The sequence below is a fragment of the Coregonus lavaretus genome (genome assembly GCF_964263955.1).
Source record: "Coregonus lavaretus genome assembly, chromosome: 6".
Classification (NCBI taxonomy): Eukaryota; Metazoa; Chordata; class Actinopteri; order Salmoniformes; family Salmonidae; genus Coregonus; species Coregonus lavaretus.
This window is the reverse complement of record NC_139993.1, coordinates 9,809,667-9,827,415: the sequence shown is the minus strand read 5'-3', so window position 1 is coordinate 9,827,415 and position 17,749 is coordinate 9,809,667. Positions and strand designations below refer to the sequence as shown.

General features: G+C 40.3%; 1 protein-coding gene and 1 long non-coding RNA gene across 3 annotated transcripts; one reads left to right on the top strand and one right to left on the bottom strand.

Moving 5' to 3' along the window:
- Positions 1-2,412: 2,412 nt before the first annotated feature.
- LOC311130878 lies at positions 2,413-3,964 on the top strand. 2 transcript variants are annotated; one of them, XR_014613405.1, is made up of 3 exons: positions 2,413-2,633; positions 3,109-3,340; positions 3,583-3,964. It is a non-coding gene; the product is annotated as an uncharacterized lncRNA (long non-coding RNA). The 2 variants fall into 2 exon arrangements; XR_014613406.1 differs by lacking the exon at positions 2,413-2,633 and adding an exon at positions 2,657-2,757.
- A 972-nt stretch (positions 3,965-4,936) lies between these two features.
- Positions 4,937-14,396, bottom strand: LOC311130716 (3-oxo-5-alpha-steroid 4-dehydrogenase 2-like). Its single transcript, XM_084163506.1, has 5 exons — positions 14,004-14,396; positions 7,710-7,873; positions 6,996-7,097; positions 5,697-5,847; positions 4,937-5,500 (listed from the first exon to the last, which is right to left on the bottom strand). The coding sequence occupies exons 1-5, from the start codon at positions 14,279-14,281 to the stop codon at positions 5,434-5,436; spliced, it is 762 nt and encodes a 253-aa protein (XP_084019632.1). The 5' UTR covers positions 14,282-14,396; the 3' UTR covers positions 4,937-5,433.
- Between the last annotated feature and the right edge of the window lie 3,353 nt (positions 14,397-17,749).

The following is a 17,749-nucleotide window of genomic DNA, read 5'->3' as shown; positions in this document are numbered from 1 at the left end:
GTCATTATGGCCAAACAGTTCTATTTTTGTTTCATCAGACCAGAGGACATTTCTCCAAAAAGTACGATCTTTGTCCCCATGTGCAATTGCAAACCGTAGTCTGGCTTTTTTATGGCGGTTTTGGAGCAGTGGCTTCTTCCTTGCTGAGCGGCCTTTCAGGTTATGTCGATATAGGACTCGTTTTACTGTGGATATAGATACTTTTGTACCTGTTTCCTCCAGCATCTTCACAAGGTCCTTTGCTGTTGTTCTGGGATTGATTTGCACTTTTCGCACCAAAGTATGTTAATCTTTAGGAGACAGAACGCGTCTCCTTCCTGAGCGGTATGACGGCTGCGTGGTCCCATGGTGTTTATACTTGCGTACTATTGTTTGTACAGATTAACGTGGTACCTTCAGGTGTTTGGAAATTGCTCCCAAGAATGAACCAGACTTGTGGAAGTCTACAACTTTTTTCTGAGGTCTTGGCTGATTTCGTTTGATTTTCCCATGATGTCAAGCAAAGAGGCACTGGGTTTGAAGGTAGGCCTTGAAATACATCCACAGGTACACCTCCAATTGACTCAAATGATGTCAATTAGCCTATCAGAAGCTTCTAAAGCCATGACATCATTTTCTGGAATTTTCCAAGCTGTTTAAAGGCACAGTCAACTTAGTGTATGTAAACTTCTGACCCACTGGAATTGTGATACAGTGAATTCTAAGTGAAATAATCTGTCTGTAAACAATTGTTGGAAAAATTACTTGTGTCATGCACAAAGTAGATGTCCTAACCGACTTGCCAAAACTATAGTTTGTTAACAAGAAATGTGTGGAGTGGTTGAAAAACGAGTTTTAATGACTCCAACCTAAGTGTATGTAAACTTCCGACTTCAACTGTATTGAACAGTTTCCAACTGTCCCAGTCAGAGAAAAATAATCAAAACAATTCTGTGAGTCTGTAATCTTGAATCTGATCTAAAAAGAATGGGGGAGTCGTCCACTTCGAGTAACTGCTTCTACTCTTCACTCATCCTCGGCCAAGTTCAGGCTATAGCAGATGCCTCCTCATTCATTCCACACTAATCCTCTGTCAGTATCTGGTCTGCATCATCTGCGGTTCGAGCCACCACCAAACCTTATCTTTCTACCCCGTGTCACAAGAGTGTTACTGTCCAACTGTTGTGCTGCACAGACAGGCCATGACGCTGCTCCTCATCACCTTCCAGGCCTTGAGCCTTCTACATTCCAGTCCAATGACGGGTGACCTCAATGCAGCTCTATATACAGTATATTCTGTATAGCTACACCCCTTCTCTTTAGACTACATTTTGTGTTCATACTTGTCCATTTTGGCCAAACTGTATAGTAGTAGACAGAAAACAACTGGTTCTGGATTCCACTTGCTTTTTAGTTTCCATGCAGTGTGTAGTCTGTTGACATTGTTGAATAGGCCAATTAACCATGTTAGCTTATTTTACATGCCTGCCTCCACAAATATTTTTACAATATTTAACATTTTTTCCTGAAATCTGGGTCGAGAGACAGAGAGGAAGAGAGCGAGAGAGAGAGAGAGAGAGAGAGAGACAGAGAGCATCCATCTGGCAAGAATTACACAGGCAGACAGCTCCCTCTGCTGGCCCAAACCTCTAATCGATTTTAGAGCGCTTCAGAGAGACGTGTGTATTAATGTAACAATGATGAATTGTCAACATTTAACCAGCCAAATGAACATTCATTTAGCTTAATAAGCACATAGCTTCTGCTTACCACTTCAACATGACATTGTGAAAACGCAGGAACACAGTTTCTCGTCCTGGCAAAGTTGTAGTCATTTAGCAGAGGCTCTTATCCAGAGCGACTTACAGGAGCAAATAGGGTAAAGTGCCTTGCTCAAGGGGACATCCACAGATTTTTCACATAAACCAGTGACCTTTCAGTTACTGGCCCAACCATAGAGATAGAAAGAGGCCTCATCATTGTATCTGTGCCATTATGGCGTCTGTTATTGAATGTTTTTGTTGTTGTATTCTTTTGGTATTCTTTCTTAAAATTGCATTGTTGGTTAAGGGCTTGTAAGTAAGCATTTCACTGTAAGGTCTACACCTGTTGTATTCGGCGCATGTGACAAATAACATTTGATTTGATTTGACAGCATGGGCAGTGCCATTGAGGCTAACTCCATTTTGAAGTAGTCTATTTTCTTCTTCACAATTGGCTGATCCCTCTTGATGACCCAGTTTCACATGACTCCAACAGGGTCACCAGGATGGAACAGCCAATGAAGTTGGAAGTCCCACCCAGTTGACTTCATTAAAATGATGGCAGCACTCAATGGTACTGCCCATGCAAAAATGGCCTTTTGGCCACTAGAGGCCTCTATGATTTTATATTGGCCCAACGCGCTTAACCACTAGGTGGCTAAAATATTGCCTGCAATTATCATTATGTAAAAACGTTTGTTTCAAATATTAAACGGAACATTTGTTTTCAGTGATAACATATTGTTTTCTAATATTTATATAAGAGAGGTTGATTCTCTTTGCTGATATTATCAACATTACACAATTAACTCATGTTCAGGCATCTTCAAGTCGACAATATTGAGAGGACTCAGAAATGGTGGACGTAAGAGAAACAGCTGATTGTTGAAGGTGAGAACTAGCTAGCTAGCTAAACCTAGCCACAAGTTACCAAACATTCAGCTAGCCTGCAAGCTTTTACATTTGGTGAAAGACGACATTACTGAAGGTCACAACATGAAAAATGTGTGTCATTGTATGTATTAAGCATTATTAATTATTAATCTCTGAATGTATCATAAAGTCAGCTGTTTCACTAGCAAAAACGGTACATAACCTAGCTAGCTAGCTATGCTAGGGCAGAGAATAGCCTTGTGCTCAAATGACTCAAATGCCAAGTCTAACCCACCCAAGACAGTTATTCGTGCTATATTGCAATTTGATCACTGTGACCAGTTGAACAATTTAAAACTGTCAAGAAAAAAGAAATGCATGGGACATGACACCCTTTTTAAAAAGTCTACAGTTTGACTGAATAGCAGGTTATAATGCATTAACAAATCAATGCTTCTTGACATACATTTGTTCCTTATGCTTGTGGTTATAGTTGAGCCAAGTGCCTTTCAATCATGGGATTGCAGACGATCTGGAATAATTACAAAGTCTTGATTGTTATGGGCACCAGCCTTGGACTCATACACTGGGGTTGGTACAACGTCAAGTCGCACCCTGCAGTACACAAGAATAAACAGGACTATATTCCTGAACCAGGCATTGTGGCATATGTTTCGCCACCTCAAGCCCCTGCCAAGGCAAAGTAGCTGGTGAAGGAGAGTGAGGTAAGCATGTTGGAGCACTTTATTATTGTTATGATTATCATCCTATCAATCTTGTTGGAGTATGTGACATTTTCTTTCTTCACTCTAATCTAAGGCATGTCAAGGTCTTGTAGCAGCCTATTCATATTTCAAGTAATTCCTAAGTGACACATCCTTCAGATGTGTAGATCACCTTCATTCTGAGTTGCCATGGTAGGGAACCACAAGTATCTTGTATCCTAATTTTTCTCTCTTTTGTCCAGTGACGTACACATCCTTCAGAAAGGACAACACCTACTAGGCTATTTAGTGGACTGAGACTATGAAGCCCCAGAGCTGGTTGAGGAAGAACTGGCTGTGGGTGGCTGGGGGGTCCTTCCTCGGCATCCATTTAACCACCTGGCTCATGCAGAGGGCTATGAGAAGTGTCGCTCGCTCTGAGATGGCACTGAAAGAGAAGGATTCCCAGGAGTGACTGATGGTGAGGCATTTTGCCATGGGACTGCTATCTATTTAATGACTCACGTGTGGAGTAAATGGAATTTAATTCTGAACTCAAGATAATGATGTAATTACCTGTGCTTGATTAGCTGTAAATGTTATTCCTCTGTTAGAGATCAAATAAAATGATGAATTTCATAATAAGTCAAACTGCAGAGTAACTTGCTTACAGGTGAACATATTTCAGCCAGGGAAGACTAGGGCTACATCTCAAGACACTTTACAGACATCACATAATCGGTTACATTTAAAATGTCAGCCATGAAACACAAACATTTGATTCTTTCCATTGAAGCAACATTTGAGATCATATTAAATTAGGACAAGGAGTGGGTTTAAGTACCATTGCAATTGAGTCCAATATTGGGACCTCCATTCCTAACATGTTCCATCCCTAACATCTCTAAGGCCTTTTTCACACTATTGTGCTGACCCAAACCGTACTGTGCTGGTTCAGGAATTTTATTTTCACATGCCCCTTTCCAGCATGGTTCCAGCAACTATGGTGAATGCGTAACCAGGCCTGTGCAATACAGCTCGGCTGGCTCAGTAATGTGGAAAGAGTTTAATATTTTCCGTCATCAGCACTGCTCTTTCTCCAGAGCAGTGCCAATGAAGGAAATTAGATCAATGTCAATGAAGGAAATTAGAAAGCCACCTTGGATTGAAATATTGATGTGGCCAATGTCTTCTTTTAGTGGAATATGTTGTTGTGCTCTCTAAAACATGATACCCACATGAAAAAGCTTATACTACCCTCTAGGGGTGGAATTGGAGGATTACAACTACTGTCATGTAATAACACATACTGTTAAGCTTGTCTGTCAAGAACCTCAGTGATGCACTAGCTCGACTCTAGTTCCCGAGGGTGGCAATGTTTGCCAACTCTCTGGAACTTAATTGATTGATGAATGTCACTGCTTAGCTAGATATTCCATTTACATGATTTCCAGTAAGCTGAGCCTTTGTCCCACCTAATGAAGGATGACATTGCCTTTGGACTTACCTAATCAACCAAGCAAACATGAAATTCAAAAGTGTAATAACATATGCAGCAGTTATTAATCATATCATATTTGATTAACTGCATAAGAAAAACAGACCATGTTCTTTTTTCAGACCCAAGGTAAATAAGCAGAGCTTTAATGAGCCTTTCCAAAAGTGAAGTAGTTCATCTATCCAAGAGATCCGTTTTTGCACAAAGAGGAAAAGGCAGTCAGTCATCCCTTTCGATATAAAAAATGTTTTTCCTTTATTCTTTCAAGACACCCCCACCGCCCCCCTTTCTCTTCCCCATGAATTCTTTATCCATTGAGCTTTGACCATGCTGAATGCTGGCACATAATTCATTCCTCCAAGCCAATGGAAGTATGTAATTACAGATATGTTGCTGTAAGTGTGGAATATCATCTAGCTCTGACTACAATGAGATGATAGGTTCAATATGTCTAGTTAATGAAAGCTAAAGCGTGGTAAAATGGGCTCCACAGAAAATAGCAATTTAGGACAAGCATTTCATTTAAGAGTTCAGTAAACGCCAATATCATGGCTATGACTAATGATTTTAGCTAGGTCAGTCCATTTGTTCAGGCTTCTCTGGTTTGCTGTTCTTCTTAGAATATGAAAGGTATCACAGCTTTCCTCGACCGAGGGTAGTCTTCAAACTTCTCTTGGTAGTACCTGAAAGAGAAGAGAATGTCAGATTGAAGGAATCCTACCACCATGCTTTTCCATTGTAAAATATCAACACAGTCCATGCTTATTGCTTCGCTGAAAGACCTATACATTGTATCAATACCAGTGAACATGAGTGTATCAGTGTGAGGATGAGCATGAAGAGATTACAGAAGGTTCTAGAGGTTGGACCTGTCAGTACCTGTGGTGGTGGTAGGCCCGCGGTCCAATCGAGCACATAGTGAAAAGGGCAAAGGAGAACGTCGGCAGGGACCACGTTGCTAGGGCATACCCGCACCACTCCAGAATCTCTCCAAAGAAGTTTGCTCCGGAGACATACTCAAACATTCCCCCTGGAATAAAAAGTGTCAGACAGTTAATTCAGTAGTAATGAAGTAGGATCTTTACACTCATACCTTGAGAGTAGGTCACAACATTTCAATCCCTGACCTTTCAGACCTTACTTCATGTCTACTACCTTTTTTGGACCCAGCACCCCATGTCAAGGGCTCCATGTTTGAATATACTACTTGGATAGTTAATTCACCCAAAGGTGGGTGAAAACAAATCTGCTGTGGCCTTCATCGCTGTTTCATCTTTCTCCAGCTTTTGCCGTATGGTTCTGATAATAGTTGCAAGATGTTCCTTTTGAACCTTTCCGTGAGGTAATGGCCCAGAAAACTGGAATATTTTCTTCCTGTGTCTGAAGTTTCTTGGCCAAACTTTGAATGCCTTGTTTACATTGCTCACAATCTTCTATGACCCTGGTGATTACATAGGGCACTTAAAAGCCCAATGCAGCCGTTTTTATATCAATATCAAATCATTTCTGGGTAACAATTAAGTACCTTACTGTAATAGATATCTATTAAAATGGGGCAAAAATAGCTTTTTAGGAACAACAACAACAACAATTATTTCTCAAGCAAGAATTTTGCTAGGACTGTCTGTGAGTGGTCTGAGTGGGGAGGGGGAAACTGAAAACGAGCTGTTATTGGCAGAGAGGTTTGGAACTCTGTTATTGGTCTATTAACCAATTTACCACATGGTGATGTCACCATGGAAAGCCAAAACTCCTGCCCATGCAAACCTGCTGAATAGAAGGTCCTGTGTATATTGTATTTTCAACCAGCAATTATCAGGAAATATTATTTCTTCATAATTTTACAGTGTTAGTTTCATCAGCTGTTGTATAGTATGATATAAAACACAGGAAATACTTAATTTTGACTGCACTGGGCCTTTAAACATCTTTTGATCAACACAGGCATAGTGCTTAGGAAGTAGAGATCAATGCAAAAGGTCACATTGACACCAGAATGTTCTGAATATGCTCTGCTTGTTCTGTTTATCATCACATGGCTGTGCAGACAGTGACTAAGTAAAGAGTACAGAACATGGTTATTTGGCAAAAGAGTCACGTTTTTGCTATTGTTTCACAAGACTGGAACAGTTGCCGAAACACTGCCTGGCATCTGTTATACGGAATTCCATCTGGTACCTTTGGGAATCTTATAAACAACCTCTCCGGGTGTTCTCAAATTTAGAAGAATGTGGTCGCTGTGAATGTTGATGGCCATTCCCAGGAAAAACATCAGCAAACCTGAAAAAAATATACAGGCACTTAATGCAAACCACATTCTAGTTATATAAAAACAAGCTGTTAAAAGCTTTCATGCTGGCAGAAGCTTGTACAATGCGACCCCAAACTCAGACTTTGTCAACAAATCATTATTTATATTATTGTGGAAGAATACTGTCAAAATTGTCGTCCCATATCCTGCTGGGACCAAAAAATGCATGTTTTGAAGAATCTAGCCTCATTAACTGACCAATAAACACAGAACGTTGATAAGGAGGAAGCGAATGCCAACTTGTTTTGTCACAGTTCCAGGCTGAAAGCCTCAAAGTTCTCTGGCCAGATTAGAGTCCCAGACTGCACGGCTGGTTTTCCCGTTGTGTGTTTTCCTAACAATTTTTGGGAGAACTGTTTTTGATCTCACTTAATCTACAGTAGCTCTAGCAGTTATCAAATGTTACCCTTTAAAGGGTGAAATTAATTACTTTGGAAATTAATCTATAGCATTTATTTAGGGCTTCAACATAGGATACCAAATGACTGTCAAATGTCTGTGAACATCATCCAGGCACTGTAATATTCAGAATAAGTGCTGGGAAAAGACTGCTAAACCATTTCCGCTTGGATCTCACTTACCGGTGCCCAGACGAATGTCGGTCTGCCACGCATCATCGTACGTGGCACAGTGGAGCATGTAGTGGCCTTGGAGAAAACCGTTGACGGTGCAGAAGACTACCGCAGAGAAGACAATGTAGAGAGGGGAAGGGCGGCCTTTGGTCAGCAAGGAGTAGATGAACGTTCTTGCAAAAAATAAAACAATATTGATAAAGAAGTCAAAGATTAGTCAATATAGCACTGCTGTGTAGAAACAATGTGAGTAACTGGAAGCCATGCAGGGCCGTGTTTCTTAACGTAGATAGAAATAGATTATGTAGAACAAACATTCCCCTGTAACAAGTAGAATAAGGGATCACGTCATCTCTTCATTACATTTCTATCTGTGACGTTCTACAAAGTTGTGCCCTATACTGATCGAGTAGGTACTGTATAACGGTTCCCCTCCCTTCTCCTTACACCCTGGGCCTCTAGTCAGTCTAGATACCTCCCATTCCCTGTAACACTTGTAAACAGTGGAACATGATTTGAGTCACACCCTGGGGCACTTCTGTTCTGACTTCTGCTCCTTCGTCTTCTGTTATTTGAGTGAGCTCCAGGTAAGGGCTTATGTGCTTGGTGGCTCACAACAAAGCCCTGGGTCATGTTCATTGGGGCACAAAATATTGCAACAGAACTAAAATGATTGTTTCTTATTGGACAAGTTCAGGTATTACCTCCACGTTTCAAAAATGTTTCTCCATACTGGACATGACCCTGTTGAGGAAAGTTTGATATGGCAGCAGATATGATGACGAGAAGAAATGTGGTGACTAACATACATTCATGGCAGTGTGCTGACCTGGTTTAAGGGAAGTTGTGAGTTTTATGCACGTTCAATTCCCTACCATGTAAATATGTTCACACCCGGTCTCCTTTGAGAGTTCTCCACAGGTTTTGACTATGTAAGAGCTCAGACACACCAGTAGGATGGTCAAACGTTTGCCTGCCGACAGTACTTAGCACCTCTGAACAGAGTGTCGGCAGTCAATCTCTTTCGTGTTCACACAGCAAAGACCTTGAAGTCGTCAGCCACTCAGCCTTGTTAAAATACTCCACACCAGAAGGTGGCAGTAGCAATGTTTGGCAAGGCATGTCCATGTGTGTTGCTTTATGGTCAAGTCAATGTTAGCTAGCTGCGGTAATGTTGTAGAAAGCCCTTGCTGATACTAGATAGATGGCCACAGCTATATAACTAACTAGCAATATGACAAAGAAACAATTTCATTCACACTCCATAATCGCATACAGCCCAAAGATAAATTTTTAGCTAGCTGGCTAACGTTAGCTAAATGGTTAACATGTTTCGCTAGCTAGCTAGCTCTTGTGCTAGCTAGGTAAAGTAAAGACACTGCATTGACTCTCGGCAGCCAGCTACAGGCAGCTGCTTCATGGAAACTAATCCATTGTGATGTAATTATAATGTTACTAGCTACAGTGGCCAGATAGCTAGCTTGGTAAAGCATTTAGTGTTGTGTGCATTGTGCTGCACTTACTACCCCATTCATTTCATATGAAGTGTGTGTGACTGCCTTGCTCAGTTAGCAAGCTAACGTTAGCTCACTAACTACGAAGCTAGTGCACATTATGAAACCTAACAAAATCATTTTTCAAGCAAAAAACTCCTTAGATAGACGTAAAAGATGTAAAGACTTGCTCTAGAACAAAATATGTATTATGCAGCTTTGTTTTACACTGAACAAAAATATAAACGCAACATGTTTGTGCTATCTGATTGGCTCAAAGTCAAGTTGTCGGCCACTGCCGAGCATTGTGATTCTACAAGTAGAAACGGCAGGTTCGTCAGAACCAGATCGGTATGCAGCAGGTACGTCCAGTGGTGTAGTGGTGCCTGGAGAAGTGGGTATACTCTAATTTTTACAAACATTTCCCAAACGGCCTGCCCGGTGAAGGAAAGGCGCACTGTGTGAAAGATTATATGACTAACAGTGACATACACTTTCACAGTCAGGCCAACCCAAGCTGTTCTGTGCAAGTAAGCTAATAGTAGGCTTATTATTGAAATAGATGAATGAGACTGCCAACTGACTCAGAAATTCACAGGTTTCAGGTTTTTGCTCTCAAAAGCTAGGTTTCCATCCAATTGGCGAAAGATTTTCATGCAATATTCTAAAATCTGCATTAAGAAAATATGCGCATTTTCCCACCAGTAGTGTGTTTCCACCAGGTTTCCACCAAACAGACTTGTTGCGGATAAAAAGCAGTAGGTGATGACATAGTGCACACAAAATGTACTTTTTCATGTACCAAATAAAAATCTATGGTTCAATGTGTTTCCATTGCATTTTCAACTCTACTGATAGTTTTGTCACAAAAACTGTTGCGTTAAATAGCAAATGTGCCTACTCTGGTCTTGCCTACTCACGTGCGTTCTAGCCAACAGCTCACAGATGCTAGGCTAGTCTAGGCTACATGATGAGATTCTTATGGATAAGAGCGAGAATATTTGTATTTGTCAAACGGCAGTCAAGCATCAATCATCATGTCATCAGAATAAGACCCTCGATATTTATTGGAAAGGAGCGTCAAGCTCATCACCGTGCACTTTCACCACCCTGTGTTCATCATAACTTATTTAATCTTTAGCCTAATAAACAACATGGTTTCCCGAATCATAGTGGGAGCACAACACATCATATCATCGTGTGACTCCAAGTTTACTTGGATATGATGGTTATTATATCAATATTTGAGCTTAAAGGCGTTTCCACCGCCATTTCTCACATAATACATTTTACAGACACAAAAAGATCACAGCTAGTCGAATGAACAAATTATCTGTCGACATTTATAAAATTGTACTGAAACTTGTTTCCATCACAGCTGTCCTGATTTTTGTATATATATGCTATGACTTTACTCACATAAAAACTGTGGCTGGTAACCACAAATTAACTTTTAAGAAGGCACACCTGTTAATTGAAATGCATTCCAGGTGACTACCTCATGAAGCTGGTTGAGAGAATGCCAAGAGTGTGCAAAGTGTTCATCAAGGCAAAGGATGGCTATTTGAAGAATCTCAAATATAAAATATACCTAGATTTGTTTAACACTTTTTTGGTTACTACATGATTCCATATGTGTTATTTCATAGTTTTGATTTCTTCACTATTATTCTACAATGTAAAAATAAAGAAAAACCCTGGAATGAGTAGGTGTGTCCAAACTTTTGACTGGTACTGTATATATTTTGTTTTGGTTTTGTTTTGGAGTTTGAAAATGTACTGGCCCAAGCGGGCCATATGAAAGGTTGATTAACTGGCCCGATTAGCCGGCAGCCCTGAATGTTGAGCCTGCAGTCTCTTTAGCTGATCCACTCCCTGTACTCCATGTCATGTGCCAAAGAACAAACGCCACCTGATGGAGAAGACAGATTTTGGGCCCAGTCATCCCTCTCACTTCGCCTCTTCCTCTCTGATGTAACTCAGAAATGTCAGTTAATTACTATAGCTCCAGCCTTCGGCCAATCAGTGTAATCTTGTAAATACCGGATCTCTATGGCATGAAACATCATTCACCCAAGTTTCGTCAAAATCGGGTCAGTGCTGTCTAAGATATAGCATGTGACTAAGGGATAGATGGATGGACAGAGACCATGGGGGACAACAACAAAATGGGATGTTCTAAGTCCACAACAATGCTTAAATAACATCAGGAGACCACTTTTGAGGTCTGGGAAAAATCAAAGAAATGTAGATTCTTGAGTGTAGTTACCCTTTAATTCAACTACCCAGGCACCTAGCTGTGTGTCTGTAGTACACATGAGATGAGTTTGCAAAACAAATGGCCACTGGATTGATGCAAATAATCATAATACCATTCTGCTAGGTCGGCGTAAGATACTTTGTAGCTAGTTAACATTTAATTGAGAAGGTTTTTGGGAAAGCCTTTTCATCTACCAGAAGACAGTTAGGCCTATCATTGGCTTCGCTATATTTTTCCTGTGCCTTAATTGTTTGAAACCTGAACGTTTTACTTCATATTATGAGGCATGTCTTACCTTGCTTCAAAGTAGCCTTTAGGCAAAATCCCACCATAGAAACGTGGCGGCAATTATTTTATAAAGATTTCCTCATATGCCCTCTCCTGTTCTATTGGTTTTCAAAGCAACTTTCATTGTCTAGCAGACAAATGCATTATCCTAGTCATATTAGCAACGGTTAAATAAATAAATACATTTTTTTATTTATTAGCAAAATATATGGCAAATAGAAATCAAATATGGATGGTGTTAAGAGATAGATGGGTGGTGTTGAATGGAGTTGAAGGATGGGACTAATAACAACTAACAACAAATAATAACAAGATAACTAATAATGTAAGCATACTGTGTCCATAGTAGGTATAAGCTGGAAGTAGAGGCCTAAGCATTGTTGTTCACTAGTTTACTCCAAGTAGGGAAAGGGTGGTGGGGTTGGAAAGTAATAATAATGTAAGCATACTGTGTCCATAATAAGTATATAGGTTATAGGTTGAGAGCTTTTGTGAAGATATGTTAGAAATATATGGCATATAGAAGCAAACCGGATGGATATCATGAAAATGATCGGAGAGGTTGAGGGTAAAGGAAGTTCAGGAGTAAAAACAAACAAAATAATTATTGTAAAATTGACTGTGTCCATAAAATGTATATAGTATGTATAAGCTGGAAGTAGAGGTCTAAGTTGTTTACATTTTAGTCATTTAGCAGACGCTCTAATCCAGAGCGATTTACAGTTAGTGAGTGCATCCATTTTTTTTTTTTCATACTGGCCCCCCGTGGGAATCGAACCCACAACCCTGGCGTTGCAAACGCAATGCTCTACCAACTGAGCTACATCCCTGCCGGCCATTCCCTCCCCTACACTGGGCCAATTGTGCGCTGCCCCATGGGTCTCCCGGTCACGGCCGGCTACGACAGAGCCTGGATTCGAACCAGGATCTCTAGTGGCACAGCTAGCACTGCGATGAAGTGCCTAGTTTACTCCAATTAGGGAAGGGGTGGTTGGGTTGGAAAGTAAAAGGATATGTATATGTATGTGAATGTATGTATGTGTATATATATATATATATATATATATATATATATATATGTATATATTTGCGAGAAAAAAAACATGGGGGATTGGAAGTGATGCAGACAATTACATTGATGGAAGTTACAATCTATCTGCAATATTAAAGCTGATCTACCACCTAAAAAAACAAACAAACATTTTTTTTTTTTATCTAACATTCTGATCTGTTCTATCAGTCTTATTAATTGATATGACGTATACCTCCGCTACACTACTTTGATACGCATCGTGGTAAGAAGTGAGTATACGCAATGCTCACAAAAAAAAGTGGATATACGTAAGGAATAAACGCTGACGTTCTGTACATTATCTTGGAAATAATGGACGACGAGGCAGAGCCGAGTAGCTTTCTGTAACTTTGAAGCAAGTATGGTCTGCATGTCTAGGCGCATATTACATATTTTGTTTCAAGAAAGAGATGGAATGGTCTCCTACTGTGATAAGTACCTATCGGCAGTCCATCAGCAGTCATGCTTAACTGAGTTTCAAAATATTTACGTTGCTGAGATTTCTTACTTTTATTTTCAAATTACACAATTCAGAACAGTGGCATACATGGAACCTCCAGAACAAGGACATTTACCAACCAAATTAGTAATGTTCTGTTGAATGTGATTCATCCCGTTATTAGGACCATGCAGAGTGACGCTGAGACTCAAAAAAGTATTGCAAATTAAACAAACCATACAACTATATGCACAAGTATTAATTTATACAATTTCCACTGGAAATTGTACAAAAACATTTACTTGAAGTACAATGCAAATGCAAAGTTTTGTAACAGATTGATGTTTTTTTCTGTTTATACCGTCATACATTTTAAAGAGAAAAATCTGAGTCTAAGCCTCACTCTTTTACCGGGGCGTGGAATGTCCCTCTAGTCTTCACTCAAAAATAGTGAATAGGGGACTCTTTAAAAAAAATAGTGAATAGGGGACTCTTTTCATTGAATGGCCTGCATTGGTATTGCACACACAAAGATCAACTGTGTAGGAGGCAAAGACATATGTTCAACACCTTTTAAGTGAAATGACTGCTGTTGTCCATGACATGTTGTCCATGTGTTTCAGCTGATTTAATGAGTTAAAAGATTCCAGACTCCATTGCAAGTTGGTATGTGGACATAGTCTGGTCCCACCATCACATATCTAATTCTGCTGTCTAGCCAAGTGGGGACCAGGCTAATGTGGACACATACCTTTGGAAGTAGTGCAGACAGAAGGTCCAGAGAAGCAGGTCTTTGCCCAGGCTGGGCTGTGTGTCGGTGGAGAGCAGAAGGAGCATGGGCACCAGGAAAGAAGGCAGCTCCTGGAGGAACCAGGCCAGCTTGGCAGGGCAGGTCCTCCCTGGGGTCCCATCCGAGGTCACGTAGCGTCCGTACTGGGTCTGGGTCCTGGTCTGCCGAAGGAGATACGCCACCCCACCGACGATGAACCCCCAGCTGAGGTAGTGGATCACATTCTCCTTGCACTCCATTATTATCCCCCTCTCCTTCTCTCCTTTCTTCTCCTTCTCTTCCTTCAGGTCCTCGTGTCCAGCAAAGCTTCCACGATCTCCACGCTTTGTCAAGACCGAGTAGCCTCCATCTGTGTATGCTGGTGTGTGAATGGGAAAGGAACACTTACTACTCCCAACTCCTCCCCTTTAAAATAACGTGAGGCTCTCATGCTTCAGTCACTGTTGAAATCTGAGAAGGATTGTGATCTTGCTGGATAAGTAAGCGTGCTTTATGTAAGTAGCTTGTAAGTAACTTCTCAGCACTACTATGAGTGTGAAACATCACCAAGATGAAATAAAAAAAACTTAATGAGTGATTACTTGATATAATTATTTTAAATTTTTTAAGTGAAGGATAACTTCCACTTACAATTGCAGAACAAATAGACCTAATCAAAACCATTAAAAACATTGCCCTCCAGTCCTTGCATACTACATGTACCACTATACTGATGTTTTTCTAATAGTAAAAATGATGAGTGATCAAAGTTGGCCCTTGACCATTCAATCTTCTCAAGAATGTAGAAAATTTGCCACGAGGCACTCTGTCTGGAAAGGGGTAAATTGTTTCAAAAGGAGCTTGGCCTTTTTCCAATATCAGTGACATTGTACTGTGAGAGAAGAGCAGGGTTTGGTACTAACGCATAACAGGTTTACATAATCAGATTTTAAAAATGAAGTAACTGAAATCAGACCAGATTACTTTAAAGAAATTGTTTAATCAGATTACAGTTACATTCTTAAAAGCAGTTGATTACATTTTAGATTACTTCATCTAATATCAAGATGCAAGTGTTTGCCTCAAACACACTAAAATGGCAGGTTTTCTGAAAGCTGTGCTGAGCCACACAGCCCGGGAATTGCTGTTCTAATCTATTTGAAATGTAAACACTGCCAAATTTGCTCTCCTTGGTTGCATTCCAAAGAAACGATTAAACCAAAAACATCAGATCACCACTTATGGAGAACTGAATCATTCCATCTTTCATCAGAATCTTTGTGTCAAAATGACAGTAGTCAACACAGCTCCACCCAGTTCACTTCTCATGCACTGGGATGACACACATTACAAATCAGCTGCTTACTGGTCCTCTGTAGCTCAGCTGGTAGAGCACGGCGCTTGTAACGCCAAGGTAGTGGGTTTGATCCCCGGGACCACCCATACACAAAAAAATAAAAATAATGTATGCACGCATGACTGTAAGTTGCTTTGGATAAAAGCATCTGCTAAATGGCATATTATTATTACTCAGCTAAATCTCTAGTTTCCATGAAAATGTGTACACTAAAATCTACCTGTCTGTCTTTGCAGACAGATATACTTGTTTTTGCAATTGTATTTGCACAATTGATCATCCAAATCGTGAAATAATCAGATATCTCTTGGATCCGTTGCATCTTTTGTTATTGAAGTCTTTATCATACCAGACTGTTATGCTAGGGTGGGTCAGACATTCAAATTACCATTTCCTCTTTTACTGGCCACAATTTACTTGACTACTCGGTGTAGAAGGCCTATTATTGCGCAATCAAATAATGAGGGTTGGGAATGCTTTTCCTGGAACATGACAGTGAAGCTGATATTTTAGCAGTGATGCTATTTAATCAACAAGATGCAGCAGACAGCTGAGCCAGCACTTGCCCAAAGATGCTGGGAAGTTTGGGGGGAGCAGAGTTAGAGAGGAAACTGATTGGTCTGCATCATAAACTGAGGAGGCAGGTGCTGTCTAACCAATTAAGTAATCCCCTATTTTTGAGTAATCCAATAGATTTTGTTACTGCATTTTTCAAGTAATCTGCCCAACCCTGGAGAAATCACATCCAAACGTACCAATGTGCATATACAACTTACTTATCATAATATCTAAACATTATTGTTTTTACTTTAGTATTTTAAGTCATTCCACATTTCTTAACTGTTTTGAATTATTCAATAATGTTTCAAAGACATACAGTGCTTATAGAAAGTCTACACCCGTTGAACTTTTTTCACATTTTGTTGTGTCAGCGCAATTTCATGCATTTAAGGATTTTTCCTTTCCCCTCACTTGTCACGTGTCTTAGGTCAGTTAGGATCACCACTTTATTTTAAGAATGTGAAATGTCAGAATTATAGTAGAGAGAATTATTTATTTCAGCTTTTATTTCTTTCATCACATTCCCAGTGGGTCAGAAGTTTACATACACTCAATTAGTATTTGGTAGCATTGCCTTTAAATTGTTTAACTTGGGTCAAACGTTTCAGGTAGCCTTCCACAAGCTTCCCACAATAAGTTGGGTGAATTTTGGCCCATTCCTCCTGACAGAGCTGGTGTAACTGAGTCAGGTTTGTAGGCCTCCTTGCTCGCACACGCTTTTTCAGTTCTGGACACACATTTTCTATAGGATTGAGGTCAGGGCTTTGTGATGGCCACTCCAATACGTTGACTTTGTTGTCCTTAAGCCATTTTGCCACAACTTTGGAAGTATGCTTGGTGTAATTGTCTATTTGGAAGACCCATTTGCGACCAAGCTTTAACTTCCTGACTGATGTCTTGAGATGTTGTTTCAATATTTCCACATAATTGTCCTTCCTCATGATGCCATCTATTTTGTGAAGTGCACCAGTACCTCCTGCAGCAAAGCACCCCCACAGCATGATGCTGCCACTCCCGTGCTTCACTGTTGGGATGGTGTTCTTCGGCTTGCAAGCAACCCCCTTTTTCCTCCAAACATAACAATGGTCATTATGGCCAAACAGTTACAATTTTGTTTCATCAGACCAGAGGACATTTCTAAAAAAAGTAAGATCTTTGTCCCCATGTGCAGTTGCAAACCGTAGTCTGGCTTTTTTATGGTGGTTTTGGAGCAGTGGCTTCTTCCTTGCTGAGCTGCCTTTCAGGTTATGTCGATATAGGACTCGTTTTACTGTGGATATAGATACTTTCGTACCTGTTTCCTCCAGCATCTTCACAAGGTCCTTTGCTGTTGTTCTGGGATTGATTTGCACTTTTCGCACCAAAGTACGTTCATCTCTAAGAGACAGAACGCGTCTCCTTCCTGAGCGGTATGACGGCTGCGTGGTCCCATGGTGTTTATACTTGCTTACTATTGTTTGTACAGATGAACGTGGTACCTTCAGGCGTTTGGAAATTGCTCCCAAGGATGAACCAGTTGTGGAGGTCTACCATTTTTTTTCTGAGGTCTTGGCTGATTTCTTTTGATTTTCCCATGATGTCTCACAAAGAGGCACTGAGTTTGAAGATAGGCCTTGAAATACATCCACAGGTACACCTCCAATTGACTCAAATTATGTCAATTAGCCTATCAGAAGCTTCTAAAGCCATGACATCATTTTCTGGAATTTTCCAAGCTGTTTAAAGGCACAGTCAACTTAGTGTATGTAAACTTCTGACCCACTGGAATTGTGATACAGTGAATTATAAGTGAAATAATCTGTCTGTAAAC